This window comes from Geotrypetes seraphini, chromosome 18, assembly GCF_902459505.1.
Source record: "Geotrypetes seraphini chromosome 18, aGeoSer1.1, whole genome shotgun sequence".
Lineage (NCBI taxonomy): Eukaryota > Metazoa > Chordata > Amphibia > Gymnophiona > Dermophiidae > Geotrypetes > Geotrypetes seraphini.
Window position 1 is genome coordinate 5,523,511 of NC_047101.1, and position 18,704 is coordinate 5,542,214.

The window sequence follows — 18,704 nt, forward strand, 5'->3', positions numbered from 1 at the left end:
TGCATTAAGATTTGTTGAGATTTTCATTATTTGCTGTTGAATATGTATTTTGGGAGATTCATTCCAGAAAGAATGTTTTTGTATTATAGGCTATAATTAGCAAAAATTTAGGGTTCTTCTGCCTTTATTTGCATCGTAATAATTAATTGCCTGACTGCGGATAGTTAGCGAAGATGCATCGTGATGGATCTCTCTTAAAGATAATTGTTGCAAGAATTAATTACCTTCAAGGGCTTATTACACAGCAACCCTAGACACGTCTCCCAGTTCTACAAAGTGCTCCAGAAGTTGGGCACCGAGTCAGTGTATATCTTTAGGAAGTAAACGGTCTGCTTTTTGTATCCGTGAGAGGCCTGGGCCTGCTGTTCTTCCCATGCTACCACTGAAACTTCTAGAAGATCATGGTGACTTTCGCTGACAGATCCAAAAGCAAAGACAAAGACACCAATAGCTATTTCCCGCCGTAGCATCTCCATAGAGTTGGCGTGGCATACGTATTATAATATTGTAATGCATCTAACATTTTGGCTGATGTACTGGGTGCAGATATTGGATACAAACCAGCTATTTGGCACGTGCAGGTTTTTATTTATGTCTGCAGCTAATATACTACCTGTTTTTCTTCTTCTGAAGGGTTTGGTAGCGGAAGAATCAGAACTCCGATTTCGTCAACTGACGAAGGAGTACCAGGCGCTGCAGAGGGCATACGCGCTGCTACAGGAACAGACAGGTGGCATCATAGATGCCGAAAGGGAGGCCAAGGTCAGTATCTCATGTGGAAGATATGAGAGGAAATCCAGATACATTTTAAAGATTAAAGAGATGCAGATTTGGATGGAGGAAAGCGGATCTAATGATGAATACACAGGGTCTGCAGAACCTCTGAGCTTCTTCCTTCAAGTTGTGACTCATGCTGTAATTTTTGGTATGATTATCATGTGTGAAAACAATCTGCCTGGTTCATGTAATCCTATTCAGGCACAGAAATAAAATACCTATGCAGATGTTATGTGTCAGCATTTAAAACTTACAACTGAAAATGCAAGGAAAGCGAGATGCAAGATCAAATATTGGTTTCTCTTTAATGAATAAAGTAAAATACTGATGAGGTGTTACCTTTAACAACTGGCCACATCCTCTAATTCAGGGGTGGGCAACTCCGGTCCTCGAGGGCCAGAATCCAGTCGGGTTTTCAGGATTTCCTCAATGAATATGCATGAGATCTATTTGCATGCACTGCTTTCAATGCATATTCATTGGGGAAATCCTGAAAACCCGACTGAATTCTGGCCCTCGAGGACCGGAGTTGCCCACCCCTGCTCTAATTATTCTTGCCCAATATAATTTGATTTAGAGTCTGGAAAATGTCTTTTCAAAATTAAACTCCTTTTTGGTTTATGTTCCTCGTATTTTCTCTTGGACCTTGGGTTTCCAACTCTATTAAAACTGGGCTCCAGTGGCGTAGTAAGGAGGCTGTGACTAAGGGCGCGGCATCCCTCCTCGCCACACGTGTGCACCCCTTGCCTTCCCCTGTACCTTTTTTTACTTCCCCGGCACAAGGTTGCTGCCACATAAGCATCGGCGCTTTCTCTGACATCACTTCCGGGACCCGCACCTAGGAAGTGATGTCAATGGGCGTGCCAACACTGACGTGGGCATGCTGCTCACATCGAAGAAGTTAAAAAGGTACGGGGAAAGGGAAGGGGACGTGCGTGTGGCAGGAGGATGGGGAAGAGGGGTGGGGCACCACCGCTCCAGGAGCCATTCACCCTTACTACGCTACTTCTGGGCTTTCATCGACTACAGCATTATGAGCCCTCATTTGCAGCTACCTTGGAGGTTTCTCCATTTTTGTAACCCTCTTCCCCCCTCTCAACCAGCCCAGTTGTTACAGTAACAGTTCTTGACCTATGGCCAAAGACTCTGGTTCTCTCCGGAATCCTGAAAAGCAACCACCCAAAGTGTGACCACTAGATGTCACCATGGTGCATTTCTACGCCTATATAAGGAGCAATGTCTGTTCAAAATAATTCATGGCCAGAAAAAACAACAATACTAAGGCCATATATTAAATGGCTTTAGTTCTTAGACCAAAACCCCACAGAAATTACATTTTCAAAGCATAAAGTTTCTCTCCTTTCCTATCAGTCTCTGGGATGAAATTTAGCTTAACACTGCCTTTTCATTAATCAGTGATCATGAAGTAGGATTACCAGATTTTACTTTAGTAAAATCTGGACACCCCCCCTAGACCCGCTCCCCCCAGGCCTGCCAAGTTCCACCCATCCCTGTCCCGTTACACCCCAGTCCCACTCCCCATCAATGCAATGGAAGTAAAACCCGGATGTCCCAATCTGTCCTCCTTTTTCTGGAGCCATATCTAACCCTACGTCTATATAAGAAAATTACCTACCTATAGGACAGGCAGAAATACTCGTGTTAACTGATATGTCCCCCCCATAAAAAAGAAACCCTATAATATTAGAACACAACCTAGAAGGTCAACAGATAAAGAGTGAAAAAGCAAATGGGAATGAGACAAAAACTTTGTTATATTTCTATCAGGGGAATTTTCCTGAGTGTCCTATACAAGCTAATTACTGATCTAGCCACTGGAAACCAATAATTAGCCAGCATAATATATTTTCCTATGTTTGAAAGCACTGGTTAATTAGGGAGAATCTTTCTTTGACAGGCACAGGAACAGTTACAAACGGAGGTTCTGCGTTACAAAGCTAAGATCGAAGACTTGGAAAAGACTCTTTCACAGAAGGGACAGGTTGGCATTTTACCCTCAGGGATTCTCCTTTGGCTGTTTTACTTAACACATCTTTTCTCCAAAGATCCTTGTGATATTTCTTAGGTAAGGGACCAGCCCTGCACTGGGCAGCAGAGACTATAGTTTATCTTAGCTGTTGATGTCCCCATTCATCTAACTACATAATCCAACCTGAACATATGTAGGTTTATAAATACTGTACACTGAATTGTTTAGGGTGCAGCTCACTCTATAGTCTACCCTATTTGAATCTATGGGAATAATATTCAGCCAGAGGGGTCAACGTCTAAGTACAGTCCTCAAGGACTATAAAGAGGCCAGTTTTTCAGGATATTCTTAATAAATATGAATGAAAAACAGTTGCACACTCTGTATGCATACTTTATTAGGGATATCCTGAAAAACTGGCCTGTTTACAGTGCTCGAGGAGTGAACTTGGACAAACCTGGTTTAAATCCTGGTTGTTATTGGTTCAATTAAATCCATGTATCCAGTGCTGATCCCTATTTGGGCGCCAGCACTGAATATCTGGGTACTCAGTTGCCTCCTGGGAGTAAGATCATTGTTATTCAGTGGTGATATGTTTGCAGCTTGGAGTCTCACATGTGAGCTCTCAATATTATGACTCTAAACCATTGTTCTAAAGGAAAAGTCTCTCTAGCTATAATAGCAGAAACGTACTTAATTTAGCCTGGATGCTCATATCTGTCTCTTATTACCTGACTTTCATGCATAAAATAATACAAAAACTCAGTAATGTAATTCTGTTTCACTGGGGAAATGTATTAATTGGCAAGCAGGATGAACACAGAAGTAACACCTTCATTGTAAAGTGACCAAGTAATTTTTATTCTAATGATCTGGATATTGGCTGGGCTGAATTCAGATATCACAGCCCTATTATCCTCACATGTAATATGCTTATGGTCTTTTGTATATAAAATGATGTGCATCTTGCTCGGGGCCTAATTTCTGTCTTTTGTCTAACATGCAGGATTCCCATTGGGTTGAAGAAAAGCAGCTTTTCATTAAGAGAAATCAGGAACTTTTAGAAAAGGTAAGCTCCAGACCTAAAAAAGAAGAAAATGATTAGCTATAATACTGCAGTAATGTAAGAATAACTCAAGCAGGGGGGATGGGGACTTGATATACCACCTTTCTGTGGTTACAATCAAAGCCATTTACATATTATTTACAGGTGCATAATTTGTACCTGGGGCAATATAGAGTTAAATGACTTGCCCAGAGTCACAAGGAGCTGCAGTGGGAATCCCCAGACCACTGCATTAATCACTAAGCTACTCCTTCCTGTGCATTTCCCTATGTTATCGCTTGCACAGTATTAGTAAAGGACATAAGCTTCTAGTTAGCAGCCTGTTCATTTGAAATAATTCAGGGTTTGTCTTCTTTCTGTCAGATAGAAAAGCTGGAGTCAGAAAACAGCCGAGCATATCAGGATTTACAGGATGCTAGAGACCAGAATGAGCTGCTAGAATTCCGGAACTTGGAGCTGGAGGTACCGAGCGTCTGAGGGAGGAGGCATGGGAGGGCCTATTTAAGCACATGCTTCCGATCATTTGACCACGCAATGCCGACTATTTAAGCACGTGCTTCTGACTACTCAAGCACACACTGTTTACAGATCCTAAAAATTATATTGTCATACGTGCTCCTAAAATCATATCGTCATCTTTTTCATTCTACAATTCAGTACATTCCATTCATTTCTTTGCAGGAAAGAGAAAGGAGATCCCCACCGTTCAATCTCCAGATCCACCCCTTCTCTGATGGTGTGAGCGCTCTACAGATCTACTGCATGAAAGAAGGAGTCAAGGTACAAGAGCTTACTATCTTCTGAGAAGTGACTGATTGTGGTTCTGTATGTTGTTAGGTGTATGTGATTTCAATGGGTTTTGTTCTATATCTTCCTTTTGATGTAAACCACTCTGCTCTGTTGAGGGAGAGATGATATAGGAACTGAATTAAATAATCTTATCTAAGACCATAAGAATTGCTGCTGCTGGGTCAGACCAGTGGTCCATCCTGCCCAGCAGTCCGCTCACGCGGCGGCCCTCAGGTCAAAGACCAGCGCCGTAACTGAGACTAGCCCTACCTGCGTACGTTCTGGTTCAGCAGGAACTTGTCTAACTTTGCCTTGAATCCTTGGAGGGTGTTTTCCCCTATGACAGACTCAGGAAGAGCGTTCCAGTTCTCTACCACTCTCTGAGTGAAGAAGAACTTCCTTGCGTTTGTACGGAATCTATCCCCTTTCAACTTTAGAGAGTGCCCTCTCGTTCTCCCTACCTATCACACATATGGGAATAAAACCTTTTCACATCTGTATCTCTAAGGGCAGCCTAGAGAAACCAGGTTCTCCATATACACTGTGGAAAGAATAAGACACTTTTAACAGTCAGCTCCAGCAGGGGAGCAATAGATGAAACATTAGCAAGAAGCATAGGAGTAGTTAAATAATACTGGAACATATTATCTAAGGGTAGGGTTGCCATATGGCTCCAGAAAAAAAAAGGGATGGATTGAGACATCTGGGTTTTACGTCCATTGAATGCAATGGAAGTAAAACCCGGGTGTCTCAATCCATCCTCCTTCTTCTGGAGCCATATGATAGCCCTAACCCAGTGGTCTCAAACACGCAGCCCGGGGGCCACATGCGGCCCGCCAGGTACTATTTTGAGGCCCTCGGTATGTTTATCATAATCACAAAAGTAAAATAAAACAATTTCTTGATCATATGTCTCTTTAGCTATAAATGACAATATTATTATTAAAACTTAGCCAAAAGGAAAGATTTATAAACTATTGAGTTTTACCTCATGCAAAATTGACATTAACTGTTTTTTTATGAGGCCCTCCAAGTACCTCCAAATCCAAAATGTGGCCCTACAAAGGGTTTGAGTTTGAGACCACTGCCCTAGCCCCACAGAAAGATGCTATTGTAGCATAAAAACGGGAACAGAGAATTGGCTCTAGAAAAAGGAGAGCAGATGGAGGTTTCTGGGGTTTACTTCTACATATTGCTTTCAGTGAAAGTAAAACCCAGAAGTCTCAATCTATCCTCTACAGAGGTAATGGAATTTCTATCGCTAGAGGATTTTAAAAGTGGGGATGGAGGACAGGGTGCAGGAAGGACATGAACTTCTCATTTAGCTTAAATATGGTGGACCCTGCTTGAAGGCAGGAAGTCAGACCAGATCATCTTCTTTCCAGATCACCTCATTCTATATTTTAATATTTCATTAAGAACAGAACAAAACACCACAGAAGCAAAAGATGAACTATTAATCAAAACAAAAGAGAACAAACTATATGCGGGCATGAAGGAAAATTCACCAGGGAAGGTTGTGTGGAAGTGTGGAAGTTTGGTGTAAGCAGGTCTTTGCTGGCAACCATTGCACTATAATCTTATTCAAAGAGAGTTAAATGTCCGTCACTGGGTGGCCAACACATAACTCCTGTAGATTTTTAGAAGTTATACAGACAGTATTGGGTCATATAAGTTGCTAAAGGGGCCGATACTGTCCATGTAATTCTAGGAGAAAATATGATGTTGTGAATACATAATGATGGTACAGTTCCTACCTTCAGTGCTGGACATACAGATTAAGTTAAACTTAACTTAATCTGGTGACTAAGCTGACTGAAACCCCAGCCCAGCGTTTTTAAACAGAAACTCGGCACATTCACAGCGATATCTCCAGAGCTGATTCTTCCCTACTAAATTTTACAAGACCAAGGGAAACAGGGGAGACCAGAGATACTTTCACGTCACTCTCTGCAACTGTGGCCCCTGAAATCTAGTGGCTAGACATAGGGCTTGTTGTTTTTTAACCTCGGTAAAGAAATGGGAGGCAGCTCGTTGGAATATGAAGCTCCCAACCCTACTCCCTGACCCTCTGATTTTCTGAAACAGCATCCTTTCATCTGGGACTGGCCTTTTCTGAACATTTATGCCTGGTGGGCTCTAAGAAGAAACCTTACAGAAAAGGAGGCTAATTGTATCACGGATTGTTTTCTGTTTTCTCAGTCAGGAAAATATCTCCCCTTTTCCCAAAATGAGACTATTTTCTATAATATTTTATTTTTTGTTACAGGATGTAAGCATTCCAGACCTCATAAAACAGTTAGACATTCTGGGTGACAATGGGGTAAGTATGCATACTAGGATTGCGGCCAAGCTTTTCTTAGGAGCGCCACGTTGGCTTTAAGAGACACTTTTAAGGCTTTATAATATTAGTTTCTGACTCCTTTAGAAGAATAGCGCACATACCATCATTCAGATTTCAAACTCCTGAGGCAGGCCCTTTTAGGGCCGAAACACGATCGTGTCGAGTCTTGATACACAATAAAAGTGAATGGGCACCAGAGTCTCTTTGCTGTTCCTGGCTCACTTTCCAAGTTTGGGGAAATAGGTATCTCCTCTTTTCCCAGGTCTATGTTTCTGTAACCATAAAGCTCTATGACCTTACAATGCAGGTATAAAGACCCTTAGCCTATAGGGAGAGGAGGAGATAGTGGATGCTGCAGATGGGCCATTTGGCCTTTATCTGCCATCATGTTTCTATGTTTCTGTAACCATAAAGCTCTATAACCTCACAATGCAGGTGTCAAGAGCTTTAGCCAATAGGGAGAGGAGGAAATAATGGATGCTGCGGAAGGGCAGACTGGATTGGCCATTTGGCCTTTATCTGCCGTCATGTTTCTATTATTGATCCAGTTCCATTGGCATCTACAACCTTTTAAAAAGTAAATCCAAGAGTGGTCTTCCAATTTCCTTACTAAGCTGGATCTTTAGAAAAAAAATTAAAGGAAAATCCACCTCCACGCCAAAATCTTACTGATTCCTCCACAGTCAACGTTGGTGGTTGGGGGCATGAACCCTGTACACCTTATACATACAATTTCTGTTTTACACTATTAAGGACCAGTTCTGTGCATAGCAATCGGTAGCAATTTCTGGCAAAGTTGATGAAAAGGTCTTACCATTGTCTTAGAACTGTTTGCTTTGGCCTTTTCAGAATCTAAGAAACGAAGAGCAAGTTGCCATTATTCAGGCCAGCACGGTGCTGTCGTTGGCTGAGAAGGTAGGGTCCACTTCTTTCTTCAGTACATCTCTAGGGTGTATTTTGGCATCTCCATGACCCTAACCCAGGCATGGGCAACTCCGGTCCTTGAGGGCCGGAATCCAGTTGGGTTTTCAGGATTTCCCCAATGAATATGCATTGAAAGCAGTGCATGCAAATAGATCTCATGCATATTCATGGAGGAAATCTTGGAAACCCAACTGGATTCCGGCCCTCGAGGACCGGAGTTGCCCACCCCTGAACTAGACCGTTCAGGAGAAAGGATATTTCCAGTGAATAGGAATTCCTTGTCTTCTGCACTTCACTCTCTTTTCCTCATCTTCCTGTCCACTGTCCCACCCCTCCTTCCTCCCTGTGTCTTGATCCTTCCATGACCCTCTTTCCACCGCAGCCAACTCCAACGTGGCTCTTCTGTTTCTCAGCCCTCCTGCAACCATCATCTCTCCCACTCACACGTCAGCATTTTGTTGTGGAGCTTATCTGAGATCACAAACCATGCCGGAGGGAGAGGGAGAAGGATCAGTGGACGGAGTCACAGAAAAGCTGGGCCACCTGGATCTTCTGGATAAGGACCACCGGATAAAGTGTGCTCTGCTGCAGAGGTCCCCAACCCTGTCCTGGAGGACCACCATCCAGTTAGGTTTTCAGGCTAGCCCTAATAAATATGCATGGGGGCAGATTTGCATGCCTGAAACCTCCATTATATGCAAATCTCTCTCATGCATATTCATTAGGGCTATCCCCCAAACCCGACTGGCTGGTAGTCCTCCAGGACAGGGTTGGGGACCATCGCTCTAATGTGATACCATCACCATTAAAAGTACACTGATTGTAATCAACATGTGTGGGCTTAGAGAACCATAAATCACTAGAGGAAAAGCCCTCTGGTGAACATCAGTACTGAAATATTAAGTACATGTGGCTTGGACAGTGAAGCTGCCGAGGCAACCGGAAATGTCTCAAGCCTAGGAAATGAAATTGAACACTACTAGCGGAGAATACAGGAAGAATAGTCAACGATGAAGTGTGTGCTCACGCCCAGAGATTGATGCCAAGGTTTTGCAGTTACTACATGTGAACTTTGAAAATTGCCATGCGGCAACCATAAACCTTTATTGCAATTTAGTAAATAGGCTCCAGGTGCCCCCCCACTAAAGTCCCCTCTCTGATTTTTGCTGTTTCTAGTGGATTCAACAGATAGAAGGTGCGGAAGCAGCGCTTCATCGGAAGATGATGGAGCTAGAGAGTGACATGGTAAGTGATGAAGTCTCTCTCTCTCTTTCTTTTTCTCTTTCTCTTCCTCTCTCTCTCTCTCTCGCTCTCTCTTTCTTTTTCTCTTCCTCTTCCTCCCTCTCTCTCTCTCTTTCTTTTTCTCTTTCTCTCCCTCTCTCTCTCTCTCTCGCTCTCTCTTTCTTTTTCTCTTCCTCTTCCTCCCTCTCTCTCTCTCTTTCTATTTCTCTTCCTCTCCCTCCCTCTCTCTCTCTCTCTCTCTCTCTTTCTTTTTCTCTTTCTCTTCCTCTCCCTCTCTCTTTCTTTTTCTCTTTCTCTTCCTCTCCCTCTCTTTCTCTCTCTCTTTCTTTTTCTCTTTCTCTTCCTCTCCCTTTCCCTCTCTCTCTCTCTCTCTTTCTTTTTCTCTTTCTCTTCCTCTCCCTCTCCCTCTCTCTCTTTTTCTCTTTCTCTTCCTCTCCCTCTCTCTCTCTCTCCTCTCTCGCACACGGCACACACTGCCAACAAGGACTTGCAGAAGTCGCCATCATACGCTTATCTTTACTTTTCTTTTTTCTCATTCTTTCCGCATCCTACCCTCTTGTTCCTATCCTGCTTGTTTTTTTGGAGTTTTTTTTTTTTTTTCTTCAAATAAGTTTTATTGAGGGTGGCAAGGAGAATGCACACACCCAAAAGCAATAGAAACCACCTCCCCACCCGGGAAGAAAAACCAAGCCGCACAAATAAACAAGATAAACAGAAACAGTGCATGTGTATGACACCCTCTCCGTACGCCAATTTTTAACATACATGTGCAATCAAACATGCCTGCTTGTTATTCCCTTAAGATATTGTAAACCTTTCCTGCCCGTTTTGTCCTCTTGTGTCTAGTTCGGTTAATTTATTTGTGTACGCTCCCCTCGTTATGTTTTTTATTTTAAATATTGCCCACTGTTTTTATTTATTGCACACGGTTTTGATTTGAATTTTTTTTTTGTTAAAAATGGCAGTCTATCAAATAAAAGACTTGTAACTGTAACTGTGGAGCCTAGGAAACTGTAAGTTGGAAGGAATTTGGGGGCATATTCTATAGGGATCCAGTTTAACCCCTACTGGTAATGCTAACAGTTTTACAGTGCAACCATTTAGCACACATTACCCCCCCCCCCCTTTAACCGTAGTGTGTTTTTTAGCGACGGCAATGGCGGTAAGAGCTCTGACGCTCATAGAATTCCTATGAGCGTCGGAGCTGTTACCGCCGTGGCCGGCGCCATAAACCGTGCTATGGTTTTGTAAAAAGGGGGAGGGTAAATAAACTACACTCCTCCCTCTGGTTTCGCGGTGGTTGGGGGCGGAACATAGCCACGAATACAGAAAAACCGTGAATAACTTTTTATGTTATTCGCGGGGGGTTTTTGTAACGGTCATCATTAATATATTGAAATCGCGAATAACAAACAAGCTGGGAAGCAGCAATTTTCAGGGTGAAAGCTAGGAAGCACCAAACGTTTCATTGGTACAGTACTTTACTCATGACATAATTTGGGGGGAGGAGCCAGCATGCAAAAAATCGCGAATAAGCAGAACTGCGAGTGCTGAAACCGCGAATACGGAGGGAGGAGTGTATATTAAATGAAAAAAAAAATTAAATTGTATTTGTTTTCCTGTACAATCTCATTGCCAAGTGATCCTGCTGCACTTTACAGACTGCCCTTGGGGATCAGAATTCAAGAGAGCTAAGGATCCGTCTCTGACCCAGAGACCTCTTTCTGCACCCTTTCTACGAGGCCTCCCTGCGGTCCCTTTCTCAGAGATCTCCCTCCACCCCCTTCTGTGTTGCATTGAAGAGTCCCAGAGCTCGTTTTTCTTGCAGGGCTTCAGGAACTGATATTTTGTCTCTCTTTATTGGAATTATTGTGTAGGAGCAGTTTTGTAAGTTAAAAGGTTACCTGGAGGAGGAACTGGATTATAGGAAGCAGGCTCTCGACCAAGCATACATGGTAGGTACAAATGGCTCATTTTGGATAATGTGCGTTCCTTTTGTTTTAACTTTGCCCTTTCTGAAACTTCTCTGAATAGAGTTTGTGTCTGGAAAAAAATTCTGATCACAATATACTGTTATCACATGAATACCTAGTGTGGCAGAGCCTATAATATAGTTAGGGATGTATTAATTACTCCATTCTAAATTCTTACATTTTACACTGAAGGGGTAATTTTCAGAAACATTTCTGCAGTTAAAGCAGCTCGTTAAGCTTCAAGAGTACAAATAAACTTTGATAAATGCTAATAAAGTTTCACTTGTACTAGGGGCGTGTACAGAAGTTTGCACAGATGTGCAGAAGCGTCCTGGGGGCCGTGCAAGGGGTGTTCAATAATTAATCTATCTGGGTATGAAAGAATGAAGCAAGCGTGTTGAAACAAGCCTGTGCATGTTGTCACATGGCTCAAGGTTACTCATGCACAGTTGTGGCTCAGTGCGAGTCTAACATTCCAAGAGACAGGAGGTCAGGAGAGTCCTCGTGCGAATCAAGTAAGAACCTGCTAGATTTGGAGCACAAAAGAAAGGAAAAAGCCAAAGGAGATCCATGAACGCATAACTGCAGTTTACGGTGAGTTTGCCCCATCATCCTACAAAGTAAAATTCTGAAGCAATCATTTTAAGTGGGGTATAGAATCCATTGACGATGACCCTTATACTAGACAGCCTGTGGAAGCAACTTCCATAGAAATATGCAAGAAAGTCAAGGATTTAATTTTGTCAGACAGACGAATTAAGGTTTCCCGAACAGCAGAAGAAATGGGCATCTTGGCAGGTACAGTGTGGGCAATAATTCATGAAAAATTTGGCTTGGCCAAGGTTAATGCTAGATGGGTTTCAAGACAACTGATGCCATGTCAGAAGGCCACAAGGCTCCAGTGCTGTCAAGAGAACTTGGAGATGCTCCGTGAAAACCAAGTGAATTTTTTTCATCATTTGGTGACTGGAGATGAGACTTGGGTCTAGCACAGAGATCCTAAGTCCAAAATGCAGTCAGTGCAGTGGAAACACAAGTCATCCTCCACCATAAAAAAGTTCAAGACAGAAAAATCTGCGGGCAAGTTCATGGCAACTGTCTTTTGGGTTGATGAAGGACTTTTGCTTCTGGAGCTCATGCCACACAAGACAACCATAACCGGGGAGAGTTACGCCAACACAATGATCACTTTGCAGTAGTCAATCAAGAAGAAAGGATGAGGAAAACTCACCGAAGGCTTGCTGCTTCTTCATGACAACGCACCGGTGCACATATCATGGCAATTTATAGGCTGCCATCCGAAAATGTGGGTTTTAGCAGGTGAATTATCCACCCTACAGTCCTGGCTCCCTTGGATTATTTTTGAAGAAATCTCTCCTTGGACAGCAGTTTTCAAGTGATGAAGACGTCAAGGAAGCTGTGACGTCCTGGTTTGAAGGTCAAACAGAAGAATTGTTTTCAAATGAGTTAAAGTCATTGCAGGGAAAGTGGGTAGAGCTATCAGGGGGACTATATTAAAAAATAAAACAAATATTTTTTGAAAACTCTTTTCTTTCCTACTGAGGTAGATACATTTTTGAACCCCCCCTGCAGTTGGGAAGGGGGCTGCATTTATATGGATAGTTTTGAAAATGCATGCATTTGCAAATAAAATAACCCAGAAAGCTTGTGCACAAATCCCGGGGAGGTTTTCAAAGCAGAATTCTACGCAGACATTAGTCTGTACCATACAACTATTTCCTACATTTGGCTGGTTGAGGGAGGCTATTTCTGTCAAGTAATCTGTACATGTTTAATCTTTCTTTATTTTTCCAGAGAATTCAGGAACTGGAGGCAACCCTTTATAATGCTCTGCAGCAGGAAACTGTGATAAAGTTTGGTGAGCTACTAAGCGACAAACAGCAGGAAGAACTGAGGACGGCAGTGGAGAAATTAAGGCGACAGATGCTACGGAAGAGCAGGGAATATGACTGTCAAATACTTCAGGAAAGGATGGAGTTGTTGCAACAGGCCCATCAGGTACAATGCACCGAGAGTGAGCAGGGCGTGAGCTGAGTGTGACAGACAAATATTCTGCATGTGATACAGGGACAATGCACCAAGTGTAACTAAGGGATAGTGAGCAGAGTGTGAGTTGAGTGTGACAGACAAATATTCTGAGAGTGATATAGGTACAATGCACCGAGTGTAACTAAGGGATAGTGAGCAGGGTGTGAGCTGAGTGTGACAGACAAATATTCTGCGTGTGATACAGGGACAATGCACCGAGTGTAACTAAGGGACAGTGAGCAGGGTGTGAGCTGAGTGTGACAGACAAATATTCTGCGTGTGATACAGGGACAATGCACCGAGTGTAACTAAGGGACAGTGAGCAGGGTGTGAGCTGAGTGTGACAGACAAATATTCTGAGAGTGATATAGGTACAATGCACCGAGTGTAACTAAGGGATAGTGAGCAGGGTGTGAGTTGAGTGTGACAGACAAATATTCTGAGAGTGATATAGGTACAATGCACCGAGTGTAACTAAGGGACAGTGAGCAGGGTGTGAGCTGAGTGTGACAGACAAATATTCTGCGTGTGATACAGGGACAATGCACCGAGTGTAACTAAGGGACAGTGAGCAGGGTGTGACTTAGTGATGGATTGCTATAGATCTATACTGCCAGTGTGGCAGCAATGGAAAATGCCAGAAGGACTAGTTCAATTATGGGCCAAATGGCTGGCTGAATTGTCCCAAAGAAAGTTCTGGGCTGGTGTGTTGAAAAAGCCAAGGCTGTTATTTAGTTTCAGTCTATCACCGATTGTCACACTGTCCTCGTCATTGTACATCTGAAGATCTCACAGACCTCCCCTCACTTTTCCTGACTTTCTTACATGATCCGTCTCTCTGAAGAGGATACGAGATTTGGAAGACAAAACCGATGTCCAGAAGAGACAGATCAAGGATCTGGAAGAAAAGGTGGGCTGCTTTAATCCTTTCCTAGAAGTTAACTATTAAAATGCCAGTAGAGTAATGTAAGAACCCTTTCCATCCTCTACATCAACATCTCGTGTCCTCTGAAAAACAACTTTTCAGAGGAGGAGGTCGATATCAGTAGTTTAACATTGTGTCTCATTTCCTTCTAGCCCTGTGTAGTTGGTTTGAAGGACTTTGAGTCTTGGTGTTACGCTCACACGTAGAATCAATGGATGTAGGCAGAATCAGCCATCGTAGGTAGAATCTTTTGATCAGATCGGTTTAATACATTTAAAATTTCCCCTCTCCCCTCCTTTTACAAAACCATGATAGCAACATCTAATGTGAACCAGAGTAATGAAAACCAGGAAGAGTAAAACATAAACTCTGAGTTTTAGAAGAAGCAGCAGAAATATTGTCTCTGTCCAGCCCCCTAAGACAGGGGTAGGCAATTCCGGTCCTCGAGAGCCAGAGCCAGGTCAGGTTTTCAGGAATTATCCACAATAAATATGCATAAGATAGATTTACATCTCAAGGAGGCAGTGCATGCAAATCCATCTCATATATACTCATTGTGGATATCCTGAAAACCTGACCTGGCTCTGGTTCTCGAGGATCGGAATTGCCTACCCCTGCCCTAAGGGAAATAAAATCATTTCTGCACAGATTGATCTCAGTTCTGAAGAGAGCCAGAGAAGTGCCTGGGTGGGGACGGAGGGCAGAGCAGACCCCCCACCCCGAGAATCTATTAGTTCCTCACACAATCTTATAACCAAACTCCTGCTTTTCTTTTACAGTTTCTCTTTCTGTTCCTGTTCTTCTCTCTTGCTTTCATTCTCTGGCCTTAATGTCCAAGTCGCCTCTCAAAAAAGGTAAGATGTCTTTCATTGTTCTGGTATTTGAGAGATCTTCAGTCAGCTACAGGAAGGATGTGCTTCCCACCTAGTCACACTAGGGGGCTCTAAAGCCCTGTTTCTTTCTTCCTGGAAGCTCTGCCGCATTAATAAGCTTCAGGCCTTCACCATAAGCGAAAGCTTAGAACTTTCCTTTGTCCCGTTGACACCCTCTTTGAACAACTGCAGACCTAAAGCATGAGTGGACCAAAAGTCAGCATTCTGGGAGGCCAGCTTGTCTATTATGAGATTGCACTTTGCTTCCAAGGTATTCCTGAGTTGTTTTTTTTAGTCCCTTCTCTTTTCTTTGGCCGCAGTTAAACGACTCATTGTCTGGTCTCCAGTAAACATCTGTAGTCTTGTTCCATTCATTGAAGGGCACGCACGTCGAATCTCTTTACCCCAGACCCCGCTTGTCAACTTGGACAACATCTGCTCTGGGTTCCTTCTCTAAAAATAATAAACCCCCGTAGATCAACAATATTGTCAGTTACCTATTCATTACCCTAATTGAGGGGAGGGGGGCAGTTCTGCCGAGCTCTCTGCTGTTTAAACTATCTCAAATCTCTTCTTACTTTCTGTGCGCTGTGGCAGAACCCCTAATGGACTCGCTGCCGTCGGCTCATGTGTACCGCGCAGGTTAACTCGTGTACTGACCTCCTTTCTGCATTTTGCGCAATTAACCTCGCAGTAACTATGCACCTCAGCTTGCAATACCTTTCTGTGTAGAGAGTGTCTTGTCTGTTGTGCATGTGTCCATGTCAAGATTAAATTTAGAAAGTCATTTTTAAATCTGTGACCACATATAAAGACAAACAAAGAAAAGTCAGACCCATGGTCCAACCCCAAGGATCGCCTTTATCTCCCACACTCTTCAACCTCTACATTGCATCCCTCGGCACCTGCCTAGACAAATTAGGCCTAACCTCCTATAGCTATGCCGACGAAATCACCATTCTCCTTCCTTCTGATCAACCAGCGTCCTCAATGACAGACACACTACACAGAACACTAGAAATAGTAGCAACATGGATGAAAGAGCAGAAACTGAAACTGAATCCAGACAAAACAAAATTCATCCTCCTCGAAAATAACAAAACCCCAACCATAAGAAACCTAGTAATAAACTCTATCACATACCCCATTCAACCTACTCTACAAATGTCTATCCACTCTCATCTCTAATTCTCCCTCCTACCAAACTTTCAGGAAGTCAATCAAAACTTATCTCTTTGACAAATATCTCTGACTCCCGCCCTCCATGCCTTGTACCTCCCACCTTCCTGCACCTCCCACCTACCTGCACCCGACTTCCTAAGCCACGCCGATTGACTTGTTTATAACCTCTCTATCTCCTTCTTGCCTGCTCCCGACTCGCTAAGTTATATTGATTGATTGACTTATTTGTAAATTTCGCTCTAGATGTACAGTCTCTTGTCATGTAAACCACTCTGAACTATTCTGGTGCGGTATACAAAAATAAAGTTATTATTATTATTATTAAAACTTCTGGGAATGCTGATAGACAGAGGCCACAAATGAACAAAACAATACAGAAATCATTTGCAGACATGAGAAACCTAAGGCAATTGGAAAATTCTTTGATGGAAAACAGTTCCAGCTCATGGTCCAGTCCCTAGTCCTAGGTCTTCTAGACTACTGCAACATCCTCTATCTCCCCTGCCCCGCAACCATGATAAAACAACTACAAACAGTACAAAACACAGCTTTGAGACTTATCGACTCACTGAGGAAACACGACCACATCACAGCGGCTTACCTCGATTCACACTGGTTCCCAATACAAATTCTACTGTCTACTATTTAAAACCATTAATGGAGACAGCCCAGCCTACTTGAACAACCGCCTATTCCAAACTACCACAACCAGACACAGGAGCACCCAGATACCATTCACATACCCTCCAATCAGAGACATCAAACGGAAAAAACTATACGATGGCCTACTAGCCACAAAGGCAGCAAAACTAGACCACCAACTCTCCAATTTACTGATCACGACCCCAGACTACAAAACTTTCAGAAAATAAATAAAAACCCTGCTCTTCAAGAAATCAATAAAGACAAACTAACACCGCAAGAATCATCTCAATCCCCTGTAGCAATCCGCTCCACTCTGTAATGCCTCTGGAAATATCCAGATAACTTATGTAATCCGCCTTGAACCGCAAGGTAATGGTGGAATATAAATCACTCATGTAATGTGCCCATAAATTGCCTTTCATGAAATGCAGACTGGCATAAAGTAATGGCATATATTTTACCAATAGGAAGATACAGAGTGGACTTTGGGCAAAGTGTGAGTGAAGCATGCATGAGATGATAAAATATGCAAATCTATGTGCATAATTAAAAGTTACAAATGCAGACGCTGACAACTGCTTCAGGGCAGATGTTAATTTTGTTGCCTACCGTTTATGCTGGTATTTTATAAAGGCACCTGAAAGCCTCCTTATAAAATTGCCATATTCAGGTAGATTGTAAGCTCTTCTGAGCAGGCACCATCTACAAATGTCAAAATGTTTCAGTGCTATATAAGTGATTAGCGGCAGCAGTGGGCACCACAAATGTAACGATTCCTTAATCTCTGACAATCATGCTCTTTCTGCTGACCCAGCTCTCTTTTTTTTCTGGTTTTTCTAGAGCTCTAAACCACGGGTGCAAATCCACAGAAAAGCAAACGCTTCCGTCGCAGAAGGAAGAGGCTATAGTTTACACCTGATCGAAACTCGTAGCCGGGACTTCACGACCGTGTACCTTCAAAGCCATTACACTAGATTTAATCTGCCACAGTTCCTGTGACTGTTTATGCTGCACTGAATGGAACCTATGCGTGGATTTAAAGAGCTAACCGTGGACCTCCGTCCTTTCATAATGGAAAAAAAACAACGCAAAAAGAAACAAAACCAGACTGAGCAAACAATGTATTTTGGACATGGAACCAAAGGTATCAAGGGACAATGTATCCCTGCTGTGCAGGGGGACCATTTTAACATAACATTGTCACCCCCGTGAACATCTGAATCTAAAAATAACAGCAAGGACTACGCTGGATGAGTGCTCGCAACCTGTGACAGGATATTTACAATAAAATATTAATTTCCAAACATCTGGCTTGCTTCCTACAGGAGACCTTTTTCCTTTAAGCTCAGGAACCGGCTGCAACATGACGGAAAAGTTGAAAGGGACATTATCAGGGTTGGCAAAGTGAGAATCCGAAAAATCGGCACAGGCATAGTGTCCGTCGTCCCAGTGTTATTTTTGGCTACTGTTTCGCTGAGGCCTAGGAATTTCCTGCCGGCACATGCCGCATAAAAGGTTTCAGGGCCCCGTTGTGTGCCATACCATAGAACTCTTATATCCCGCAAATGTCAGCTAGAAACCCTTGCGGCTTCACAATATTAGAATTGCTACAGAGACATAGATATTATATAGAATTTGCATGGAAGATATCATGCAGGGGGACTGCATGGGAAAGGGTCAATGCGCTGAGGAAAAAAGGTGAGTTTTCAGTGCTTTCTGGATTTGGAAGTGTGTGGGTGTTTGTCGAAGATGCACGGGAGGTTGTTCCAGATTCTGGGCCCCTGAAGCTCGAAGGTGGTCTCAAAGAGAGCCTTCCTTCGAACATAGCGAGTGGAGGGGGGGAGTGGTAGTTTCCATCGTTGGACTTTCCTTGAGTTGTGGAAGGATTCTGTGATTTGGATCACACCGCAAGGGCAGCCATCGAAC

At 43.0% G+C, this 18,704-nt stretch overlaps 1 protein-coding gene across 2 annotated transcripts in view; it reads left to right on the plus strand.

The window, feature by feature from the left end:
• JAKMIP2 (janus kinase and microtubule interacting protein 2) overlaps positions 1-18,144 on the plus strand; it is a 34,404-nt gene extending 16,260 nt beyond the window's left edge. The window contains exons 10-22 of one of the 2 annotated variants that reach the window (XM_033927386.1): positions 634-762; positions 2,696-2,779; positions 3,774-3,836; positions 4,197-4,295; positions 4,515-4,613; positions 6,892-6,945; positions 7,816-7,881; positions 9,067-9,135; positions 11,010-11,087; positions 12,921-13,124; positions 13,999-14,064; positions 14,859-14,933; positions 17,619-17,739. In XM_033927386.1, coding sequence (XP_033783277.1) covers positions 634-762; positions 2,696-2,779; positions 3,774-3,836; positions 4,197-4,295; positions 4,515-4,613; positions 6,892-6,945; positions 7,816-7,881; positions 9,067-9,135; positions 11,010-11,087; positions 12,921-13,124; positions 13,999-14,064; positions 14,859-14,909 — 1,062 coding nt within the window. In that variant the 3' untranslated portion in view covers positions 14,910-14,933; positions 17,619-17,739. Of the gene's footprint in view, positions 1-633; positions 763-2,695; positions 2,780-3,773; positions 3,837-4,196; positions 4,296-4,514; positions 4,614-6,891; positions 6,946-7,815; positions 7,882-9,066; positions 9,136-11,009; positions 11,088-12,920; positions 13,125-13,998; positions 14,065-14,858; positions 14,934-17,618 lie in introns of both variants that reach the window. The other variant, XM_033927384.1, reaches the window with a different exon arrangement.
• The last annotated feature ends 560 nt before the right edge of the window (positions 18,145-18,704 follow it).